The 11,536-nt window shown below is 35.2% G+C and overlaps 1 protein-coding gene across 1 annotated transcript; it reads right to left on the reverse strand.

Annotated features, from left to right (window-relative positions):
• Positions 1-1,327: 1,327 nt before the first annotated feature.
• On the reverse strand, positions 1,328-5,767 carry LOC114747750 (putative E3 ubiquitin-protein ligase XBAT35). Its single transcript, XM_028936092.1, has 9 exons — positions 5,450-5,767; positions 5,232-5,346; positions 4,608-4,688; positions 4,384-4,472; positions 4,153-4,244; positions 3,908-3,989; positions 3,484-3,586; positions 2,316-2,401; positions 1,328-2,134 (listed from the first exon to the last, which is right to left on the reverse strand). The coding sequence occupies exons 1-9, from the start codon at positions 5,549-5,551 to the stop codon at positions 1,502-1,504; spliced, it is 1,383 nt and encodes a 460-aa protein (XP_028791925.1). The 5' UTR covers positions 5,552-5,767; the 3' UTR covers positions 1,328-1,501.
• Between the last annotated feature and the right edge of the window lie 5,769 nt (positions 5,768-11,536).

The raw sequence follows: 11,536 nt of genomic DNA on the forward strand, positions 1-11,536 counted from the left end.
TTCTGAGCTTGACTTTGTTGTTGGTGATATGGTTTATGTTAAGTTACAGCCTTATCGTCAAGTTTCGATCTCTTTGCAAAGGAATCAGAAATTGGGGCTTCGCTATTTTGGTCCTTTCCCTGTTATTGAGAAGATTGGCACAGTTGCTTACAAGTTACAATTGCCTTCTACTGCTAAAATTCATCCTGTCTTTCATGTTTCCTTCCTCAAGAAGTGCCATGGTAATCCCACCGACCAATACTTGCCTCTTCCACTGTAGACGACTGATTCTGGTCTTGTGTTGACCCCTATTGATATATTGCAAGTCCGTCAGATTTTGCTTCATGGACAGTACGTGACACAGCTACTGGTGCAATGGGATGGGGCTATTCCTGCTTCTTGGGTTGATGTTCAGTCTTTCATCACTCAATTTCCTGATTCTGACCTTGGGGACAAGGTTAGTTTTAATGGGGGAGGAAATGTTACCAGCACTCATTTGGGCCTGGGTGACAATACAGGGAATGCAAGCCCAACTACAGCTTTGTATAGGACCCATGAGCATACAGCACGTGAGGTGGTTAGGAGGGGAGCGAGAATTCGCCAGAGGACGTGGAAATTGCGTGAGAATGAGAATCATAAGATGTACTGAGAGTGTGAGGAGAGGGCAGTGAATTGTGTGGTCCTACCTCCTCTGTCATTTCCCTTCTTCTCTAGACCTTTTCTTTCTGCTATTTCTGTTATTCCCCTGCGACAGTCACTGTCCTTGCTGTTAGGATTTGCCATTTTTCATATAAGTGTACTGTGAATTTTGCTGGATTAATACAATACCATTGCGTCCTGATTGTTCAATTTGATCTTCTATTTTCAGCATTCTTCTACTATCAGGTATAACTATTACATATACCATGACTCCTTTCACCAAATTTTGTTATTGAATTCCTTACGTGGGTTTCGTAATAAATTTTGCCGAGTATTTTCCTAATAATGGTAAGATTATTACTGTCCATATAAAATTATTTGTTTTTTTTTGCACTCCATCTTATTTCTTGTTACGCCAAACATAAGGAGAGAAAATCACATCCCGTTTTTATTTTTCCTTGTCTTCATTTTCTTTTGTTTAACCTTTTAACATTGTGTAGCTTCCAGTCATCGGCTTCTTTTGAAAATGAATGACCCTGCCACTGCCACGTTAAAAACTTATAACACGGATCCGAGGAGACGGGGCTTATAGGCTATTGAAGTAATCCAAGCTTACATATGTTCCTAGGCGGAAACCACAAAACAGGCACGCGCGCACACACATATAGAGATATATATATATATATATATCACAAATGAACAAAATCCATACGGTACACTTTGTAAATCAGACTCACAGAATCACAATACGTAACATGATGATAGGATTGTACCAAAAAAAAAAAATTTGATGATAGGATATTCACAAAGACCCAAAGTGGGCTCTCTATACTTTTCTGTCATTTTCAAAACGTAAAACAGGCAGGGCCATATTAACATTGTCTTAAACGTGATATATCTTTATCACCTGATCGATCTTTGCTCGACAAACCGGGCAACCCCATTTCTTTGCTTTGACCTCATTCAAGCAAGACATGCATCCGGCAACATGGCCACAGGGTATGCATACACCCTCGGCCGGAGCATCTAAACAGATCACACAAGAAGAACCACTCCCCGCGGCAATCTTTTCATCTTCAGGTGGCTTCTCTGCGGCTGAAGATGATATTTCAACAGGGCTTACATCAATTGAGGGGTAATGAATGGGGCCATTAACTGGATACTCATCCGCAATTGGAGGAGCTGATGGAATCAAATCTAAACCACCAGAGCTTTGAGAAACAGGCTCATCATCATCGATGGGCTCACTTGAATTGCTACCCAGTGCAACTTCATTTGCAGGCAAACTACCACTTGTCTTCGGATTTGACGTGCTGATTGAACCATGCATGTTTGTAGTTTCTCCACTTGACGAGCTTGCTCCAAAGTTTGGCAGGGTATTTGCAAGGGATGGCCTCTCGTGCACGGCAGACTGCATAGATGCTCTGATAGCAGCAGCCATCTCTAGATCTTCTGCAGCTGGTGGCGCTGAGGGAGGAGCTGTTCTAATGTTACCCTGCAAAAATGCCGGACTTTCCTGAAAGTCCAGAGATTTTCAGATTGAAGAATATTGAAGACAGCTACAGATTGAAATTTTGTCTGCCAACCAGCCAACATACTAATATAACCATACAAATTGTGTCAATCTGAACAAGCAATAAATGGAAATAAAATACAGCAAATTAACACCGATGAACCACAGATAACATGTGACAAACCTGTGGAATTCCTTTGCATGCATCAGAAAACCACTTAAGTTGTTGCTTGTCACTCTCACTTGCAGGTGCAAGTTTAATACGTGTTTCTGGAAATAAGCAAAAAGTTGAAACAGTAAACAACAACAATATACTCTGCTTGTTATAAGCCTTTCAATAAGGAAGATAATTTTTGTATTAATTCCTAGAAATATACAGTGCCAACATTGATTTATATAATTGAAAGAAAAAGTTTGATAATAAAAGTAACTCCTAGAAATGTGATAACTCTTAAAGAGAAACTAAAATAATAGGATACATAGGATAGAAACTCTAAAACTTCTAGTTCAATAACTACTCCCCAACAACTATAAGAACATTCATGATATACTACTATTATTGATTAAAAAACTAATCATAGTATTATATACATTTTTATTATTTGCAAATATTTCAGTACCATATTCTATTGATAATATGTAATACTATACAGGTATTTTGGTAGGGTTTAAATGACAAAAACAAGAAAATAGATACAAAACGAGACAAGAAAGAGTAAAACAACTCAATATCACTGGTCCACAACCCAAACCAGACCAGTCTATTTTGACTGGTCCAACTGGGAGGTGGTACCTCAAACCTGATTTGCAATTTAGATAACTCCATACCATAATAAATCATTCCCAGGTTGAGTTATCAAAGGAATTCATGACCCAGACCAGCAACACATCTCAAAGTCTGATTCATAGCACCATGTCACTCAGGAAATATTTTTCATTTCTTGTAGTGGGCTTTGAACCTGGTACCCACATGGGTGCTTTGCACAAAGCGAAACAAGTTGGCACCCAGAATTCGTGTTCTTAAAAGTTTAATAAATACACAAACAACTTTGCACATGTTTAGCCTGTTTATCTTATATACTTCAATAAAAGGCAACAAGTCTAAGCATTCAATACACTAGATATCCTATAATTTCCGTATTTTAATTAACACCATCATTATCTTGTAGGTTCCCCCGGGGGGGGGGGATTACTATAAGTAATATTTGAAAAATTACGTGTACACACATATTTATGGCATCATTGAGTTCAACTATGGCTTAACCAATTAAATTAGTAAAATTGTGACCCAACAGTCAATCCATCTTTAAGTCCAGACCAATTTTGAAACCTAGCTCAAGTTAGGAGATTACTTGTAGTGAGATCAGCGATAGTCACTGAAGGATCTGACTGGTGTAGCTTTGGTTCATCTAAGTTGGCCTTCCAAAGAGCAATAACTGTCCGTGGTTGTGCATCCTGCACATTTAATAATATGCTTTTACATCATAACACATGATAATAGTAAGGCAAGAAGATAGAAAACTTAGCCCTGAATCAAGTATCCATTTGTTAGTTTCACGTGCAAACAGATATCAGTATAGCAATTAGAATTTCAATGTAGTTCACAAGATTCATTCAAAGTTTAGATAAGTAAACTAAGTAAGATGTTACAAGTCCTAAAATTATTTAATGAACTTACCATCCACAGAAATTGACACATTCTACCTAGTCCACTCACTTACAAACAAACCTCAGTATCTGTTTCTCAGGAAGAATTATATATTCATTCTCACATACCTGCATACTAGAATATATGGCAAGCTCCAGCTTGTAGGGTCTGGTAAGATTCCGAGAGCCAACTGGTAAAACAACCACCCAACTGCAAGAAATTGTTGAATGATTGGCATAATCATAAAAACGTGTAAGAAAGTTCCTTAGAAGACCCCAAAAAATTTGAAAGCAGTGAGGAACACCTGCAATCCATCTAGCAGAGAAGGAAAATGAGGGAAAAGAAAGCTTCACAAATATCACTTGATACTCACACTTTCTTAGATACTAGCTGTGGAGCTACTACTTCTAGGAATCCAGGTCCATGGAACTCCCGCAGCCAACCAGAGAACAAGCAGAGATGACTCTGCAAAATAAGAAACATCCGAGGAATTTTGATGATCTATGTATCATGAAAAAGAAAAGAAAGAAAACACACCCAATCCGTTCAACTTAATATATCAGGCAGGGACGTTTTGGTATTACAATGAGAAGTCCAAACATACCTCAATAGCACGAACAACATTGCCGTGGCCCTTGGCCCTGGCAACATCAAGAGCAGTTTGGCAATCATCATTCATGAACAATGCATTAGCTGACAAGTTTAACAGCAGATGCCAAATCAATGTCCTGAGAATTGAAAATTAAAGAAGCATACGCCAAATTTTTGAACGAACCAAATCAACATGAATGGTCAAAACTTCGGAAAAACAGGGGCATTGTATCATACCTCCATGCAAAAGGAGCAACTTCACAATACTCTCAAGGCCTCTTTTAGCTGCATGATGCAATGGAGTGCCAGCATGCCGTCCTATCCAATAGCCAATCTCTAAAGTCAGAAGTAGTCAATGAAGCCAAAGGAAGACATGGATCATGCTAGTTTAATTGATTCATTACAGGAAAAAAGTTTTTCTTAGGAGTTTGCTATGTTCTTAGGTGTTTACTTGACTCCATGTGCCAACTTGAATATCCAAATTTGCCATATTTTAATTAGAGAATCTAATGGCAAACATATATAAACTCCACCGAAGCTTTCTCATTCATTTCAATACTTGATGCTAATATCATGATGGCTAAAACAAACAATAATCTGAAATAACTTGAGAGAGAGAGAGAGATAGAGAAGCAGTCAAACTACGAAATTTGGCGGTATCAAAACCATCTTAAACAAAGCTCGTGTTCCCAAGTCTGCAGTTAATGAAGTTTCTTAAAATTTGAGGTGGGTCACGACCAATTTTTGTTTATAGTAATAGAATAGAATTATTTGATTCCACTCGAAACAGACAGCATACAGGTCCAAGAAGCTAATGATTGAATTCTGATAAACCTTCGACAAGTGAACCAGAAACAATACCCGGACGGTATGCATTGACATTGGCACCAAGTTCAATCAATATTTTGGCGACATCATACAGCTCAGGGTTCATACAAGCAACGATCAAAGGCGTCTTTCCCTCTCTGTCCACCCACTGCAGCGAAATCAACAAATCATCACAGTGAACAAGAAAATACTTCAACAGCTACCAGAAATGAAAATAAAATCATCTGGGAAATTCACCACAGCTTCTTTACCTCTAATCCTGCTCCCTCCCTATGAAGGGCTTTGATTCCTTCGATGTTCCCATAACTGATTTGCTGGTAAAGAAGCTCGTCCTTCGATTGCGTTTGGCCCATCAAATCCCCACGAAATCAGTCGTAAGGAGGGGAAATTTTGCGTGGAACAAGGAAAATCTTGTGATCACAGATTTTGCAAAAATTCGGGAGTAGAGTTCTGGATTCAGCCTCTGAAGAAACCAGCGAAGAAATAGGACCAATGAGGACAATAATTCCAGGAAAATGTCTTAACTTTCCTGGAAAAGGGATGACAGCAGAAGGTGTGATGGCAGAATGGCGATATCTAGCAAAGACGAAAATGAAATAAGAGAAATTACAACCTGAAAAAGGTACCCAAAAAAAATAATAATTTTGCAAGTATACAGCTTGTTATTAGAATGGTTAATGAGCATGTGCCGGCTCTAAAAGGCAGGACCTAAAAGTACCTGTTTTTTAAAATCAACACAACTTAAAATTATCTTCTTTTTTTTTTTGGACTCCACAACTTAAAATTATCTAATCATTCAAGTCAGATTTTTAGGCATGCGAGTTTAGAACCTCAAAAAGTTAGCCTTTTTTTTTTAATTTAAATTCTTTTTAGTTATTTTGAATTTTAAAATAAAAAATAAAACAATAAAACATCTAAATTTTGTATTTAGATGTTTTAAATATATTAGTAAAATAAACCAATGGTGTATAAGGAAAAAGAATCAAAAACCAATAAATTATTGTTCCAAATAAAAAAAAACCCAATGAAACAGGAAAAACAAAAAGACAAAAACCTAACAGTTAAAGATTAACCACATCAGTATGATTATTATCTTTGTCGCCATTTTCATCACTATCATTAAGATCAACAATATTTGATTGTTCTTCTATACAAGTGGGCTCTTTTTAAACAATAAAAATATCAAGATTTTTGTTTACATTACCCTTATTTAAAGTAAGACTTTGTAGTAGTTATGTGTGCCAATAAAAGCTGAACATTTGGCAGAATGAGAAAATTTTTATACTTTGTTAAGACATGTGAATCGATGGTAAAAGAAGATCTACTAGCTATTATAGTGATTGGAATGCTAAAAATATCAATTGTCATTTTTGAAAGAATTGAAAATTGATTTTAATTGTTCTTCTATCAATTCAAGATATCTAATTCTTTCTAATTATCTAGTTTAAATATTGATTCTTCTAAATATTTTTCTAGCTTAGACTTGTTCATAAAAGACTAATACATAATTGTATAAATATATTGATAATAAAAAAAAATAGACGAGCTTAAAAGAGCTTGTCCTCAACCTCATGGATTGGCTTTTTTACTTATGAGCCCTATAAAACTAGCTTTTTTAAGTCCAATTTCTTTTTAAACCTCCTAAAATACAAGTTCAACCCTTCACTTAAAAGGGTTTAAACAGGCTGGCTTGATGGGCTTGCCAATTTTGATGGCTCTACCTGTAGTCATAAATATATCATATAACAACAAATCTTGAGAAATCTTGATACAGCGAACATCAACGTATTTTTAAAAACCCCTAAAAAGACACTTAAATAATCTAAATTTTTATTTGGATGATTAAATTTGTCAAATTTCTAATTAGGTCACATGAACCAAATTTTTTTTTAAAATTTTATGAAATGACTCTAATGCCTTAATCATTAGAAACATAGGGCCTGTTTGGTAGAAAGAAAATGTTGGAATGGAAGGAATGAAATGAAAAATTTAAAAGTGATGACATGTTTGGTAAGTGCCAGGATAAAAAATAGTTGGATGAAAAATTCAATGTTTGGTGTAATGAAAATGGGTCTGAAAATGCTGACAAAAAGACTGCTTTACCCTTAATGGAAGAATAAAATAGTAATAAAAGAGGGAGAAGATTTTTTAAATGAGATGTGACAAAGCCCTTGACATGAAAGCACAGATACTGTTGCCACCGAAGAGAATAGAGGCGAATGAAGGAGGAAAATGGCAGAAAGAGAAGGAAGCACCAATGACAATGCGCCAACAGCGGCTAGCATGAGCGAAGGAGGAAAATAGGCTTGGTTATCTGGAGTACAATAAAAATAAGGTGGAAGAAAGACTTCCAAGTTATGGGTTAAAGGCAAGGAGCCATATACAACCTCACATGAGGAAGCTCTGTCAAGACTGGTTGGTTGTATGCGAAATGTTGTGGGGACACTCTGCATATGGATTCTGGTGGGATACTCGCACAAGTTCTATCCTGGAAAATCTAGCTGCGTGGGATACATATGTTCAAGTAAACAATTTTTGGAACAATATTGCTATGTTTAGATGATAATTGAGTAATGGGTGAAGATAATTTAAATTGTTAATTTGGTAATTAGCAGGTTCACCTACTAAGCAAGAAGTTCAAAGGCAAATCTTATTCCTACTTTGTGAAACTTTGCTTAGCTTGGAGAGATTAAGCGCGTGAGATGACCCGTCCTAACAATGGTGGAGATTGAATGCATAGGGGAGCAGAAGATACTAGGGAATGTGTTCGAATTTGTGTGCATTTTGTTATGTAGGCTGTGCTTAGGTTTGGTATGTTAAAAGGGAAAGTAGAAGATGATTTCCTTCTAGTAGAATTGTAATGTACAATTGTTTTGCTTAGTGGTGTAGTGTGTAACGAATGCTGTATTGTTCATTATGGTTATTATAAAAGTGGGAGTACAAGTGTTATATTTCGTAGACCTCTTTTAAGACAAGGAATTATAATTATTATATATATATATATATATATATAAGAATAGATATCCTTATTTATGTGTAAAATGAATGATCCTATTAGCCGGGAAAAAAAGAGTGAGCTCATGTTTAACTCGATTTGATACAATAAATTCCAATGCAACAGGGTCAACTAGAATTGGTGAAAGTAAGGTTGAATTTGTGACAGAAATAACATTATTATTTGTGACTTGGTAGATGGTGGTGGAATTTGTCCAATGAATTGAAAGTTATGAGAAAAACGTCCAATTTGATGAACTTAAGTGATACAAAAATTCTAATTTACTTGATTCATAGAGTGGACGCTATGAAGTGTGAGGAAGAAAATAGGTCATAAATACTAAACAGTGACTAAAATTAATGAAAATATACATGCATATGAATATGAAGAAGGATAAATAACAGAAAACAAACTTCATTGATGTAAACTTTGCAAATAACATTAAGTCCATTGTCTAACAAACAAAGATAATAAAATATCATGAAAACAATTGCTTCTAATCACAGTAAATGGGATCCATAATACATTAATTCTTATTTGTCCTTTTGGCTAGGCTACTTTTCATCCTTTTGCCCCCAGGAGAACATCTAGAAGTGGGGAGTTGAACAAGAACAAAGATGTCATCACACCTGCATCTAGTGGAAGGCCAAGGGAAGGGATTTGTAGTTTCAAATGTCACATGCTCTCGTGGAGATGGTTGTAGGCTAGGCATGAAAGTGGGATCGTGTATGAATGAAATGGGAGTAGAAGGCCTTAATGGGTTCAAGAAACAAGACCTAGAAGGTGTTATGGGGGGTCAGAAGGTGGAACATAAGGAATAACTGACCCTAGGATGATGGGTTCAGGCTCTTGTGGTTTAATGAAGGTGTCAGGATGAGTTAGTGAAGGTTGTGCTTGTTCGTCCAAGTTGAGATGAGTTTCAAAAGCATATTGGTCAGAGTAGGGCTCTTAAGGTTTTGGTGATTAAATGTCACATCCTACCAAATTTGATCATGAGAATATGAATAATACATTAGAAAGATGGTCAAATAGTAAAATAGACTCAGAGGCAGAATAATTTTTGAGTTAAGCTTCAACACTTGTCTAGACTAATATTTTTTAAATTATCAATCCAGGAAGGGCAAAATAGAAAAATTAGAGAAAATTTTTAGAAAATTCCTAAAAAATAATAAAAAAACAAATTAGAGGTTTTGGAACTTTATTTGAGGCCCTAGAGATGCAAATGGCATAGAAATAAATTATTATAGGATTTTAGTAAAACAAAGGTTTTTCAGAAAAACAGTGAAAAATTATGCCGAAACAATTATTTTAGATATGTAGAGGCCTCAATAATTCTAAAAAAATATGAGAAAATTATTTAAGGATTTATTTGGATTGATAAAATTGTTTCCAGGCATTGGAGGTGAAAGATTAATTTTAAAATATTTAATTACCGAAATCTTATCGGTAAAGCCTGATTTCAAAAAAAATTCAAAATGAATAGTTAGAGGTGGAGATAAATTTCCAAAATTTTCAAAATGCTTTCCTATATTAGAAAGGAGTTTTTGATAGAGAGAAATGAATTTTTGGAGGCCCAAAAGTATTTTTGAAAATAATAATCGATATAGTGAATTTTGGTCAAAAATTGATATTTATAAGTGGGCCCCACTTTTTCTTCCTTTTTGGGTCATATTTGAGCTTCATTTTGGGCCAAGAAATCCCAAAAAAATTTTGTAGAACATGGCCCAACCTTTAAAGAAGTTTAGGCCTAAATTAACCCTAAAAATCAATAGAATATTCTTGTAATAATGACAGTTGGCAAGATCAGATTTTTTAAACATTGGATGGTAGCCACATGGCCATTTTTTTGGCCAATTTTCAGCCACAATTGTGGAGGGGAGGTTGGCCCGAAATTTTCTATAAATACTCCCTTAATTTGAACATTTCGGTCAAAAATTAGAGAACCTTGGGAAGGTGCTGCCAAATTGAAAATTTGAGCTTAAAGAAGAGCCTTAGACAGTGTATTTGGAGGAAGAAACATCAAGCTTTGATCAAGGATTAATCAAGGTAAGCTTGAGCTTGGTTTTGGTTAAGTTGGAAGCTTGTTATGGTTAGAAATAAAGGTTGTAATTCAAGGTTGTGATGCTGTCCATTTTTGGTTGAATTGAATATGTGTTAGGAAAGGATAGAAGCCTTGAATATAAGCTTGAATTATCATGTTTAAGTGATGTTTGGATTGATTTTTGAAAGAAAACTAAGTTAGGGATTTCAAGACATACTATTCGGCCACTATGGTTTCCTGGTGAAGGAGTTTGTTTTGATGATTCTAGTGAGTTCAAAAGGTATTTTTGTGCAGGGAAATACCAAGAAAAAGTGTTTAGAATCATTGGAATGAAAAATAAAAATTTTGGAAAATAACACTAAAGGGAAGGAGTGTGATTTTGTAAAATCTGATTTGATACTTTGATTCTACATGAAAAATTGTGTAGGAATGGACCAAGAGATTGATATAAACAAAGAGGAAATAATTATGTAAAAAATAAGAAAAAGGGATTTAATTGAATTCAAGGTCGAGCATTAATGTTTATACTTGGATCATTGGTAATTTGGAATGTGTTTATGGATAAATTGATGGGCATTGTGCAAAGGAACAAGGAGGAACCAAAGGAATCAAAGAGGCCAAGAACCTTGGACTAAAAAAAAGGTAGCATGGAATTCACAATTTATAATATTAATTTGCTTGTTTGTTGCATCATATGATTTCTTGAATAATTGCTATGTTATGTTTGAAATTATTTGATGGAATTGACATAGTAGTTGATTGCATTGTATGCCTTGGCAACATGCATTAACATGTTATTTGTTAGTGAATTGTGATGATATTTGCATGACATAAAATGATTATGAATCTATATGTAACTTACCTTGCATGTTTGACATTATTATTATAATTCCATGTGATTTTCTAAGCCTAATACCATGCAATGGGGTAATCAATGTTGGACATTATTATTGCATGGCATTTGGCTTAGAAAATAAAACTTTGACCATTACTATTCATTTGGTAACTCTGGAATTTTAGACAATTTTAAAAATTCATAACTAATTCTAGAAAAATCAAGATGATATGATTCCCAGTTCTATTTAAAGGTTTTACTTCTCTATGTCATATCTCAATTTTTAGGCCTAGGACCCCTAAGAGTAGCCCAAAATAAGTAGGCTACTAAGCTCCTTAAAGCAGAAGTCCCAAAACTGAGAAAGCAAGTCAAAACAGTTTTAGAGATTAAACTGCAAAGTAAGAAAGTTACTAGAAGGAAAACGTGTAAGTAATGTTGAGATTTCAGAAGAATCTCAAAGGCCCAGA

Source organism: Neltuma alba, unplaced genomic scaffold (assembly GCF_004799145.2).
Source record: "Neltuma alba isolate B1F8T4 unplaced genomic scaffold, ASM479914v2 tig00005438_pilon, whole genome shotgun sequence".
NCBI lineage: Eukaryota > Viridiplantae > Streptophyta > Magnoliopsida > Fabales > Fabaceae > Neltuma > Neltuma alba.

Coding starts and splice junctions, on each gene's coding strand:
- LOC114747750 (XM_028936092.1), bottom strand. CDS start 5,551: ATGGGCCAAACGCAATCGAAGGACGAGCTTCTTTACCAGCAAATCAGT. Junction 4,689..5,231: donor TGTCAATGCATACCGTCCGG/GTATTGTTTCTG, acceptor GCTATTGGATAG/GACGGCATGCTGGCACTCCA. Junction 2,135..2,315: donor CATGCAAAGGAATTCCACAG/GTTTGTCACATG, acceptor CTGGACTTTCAG/GAAAGTCCGGCATTTTTGCA.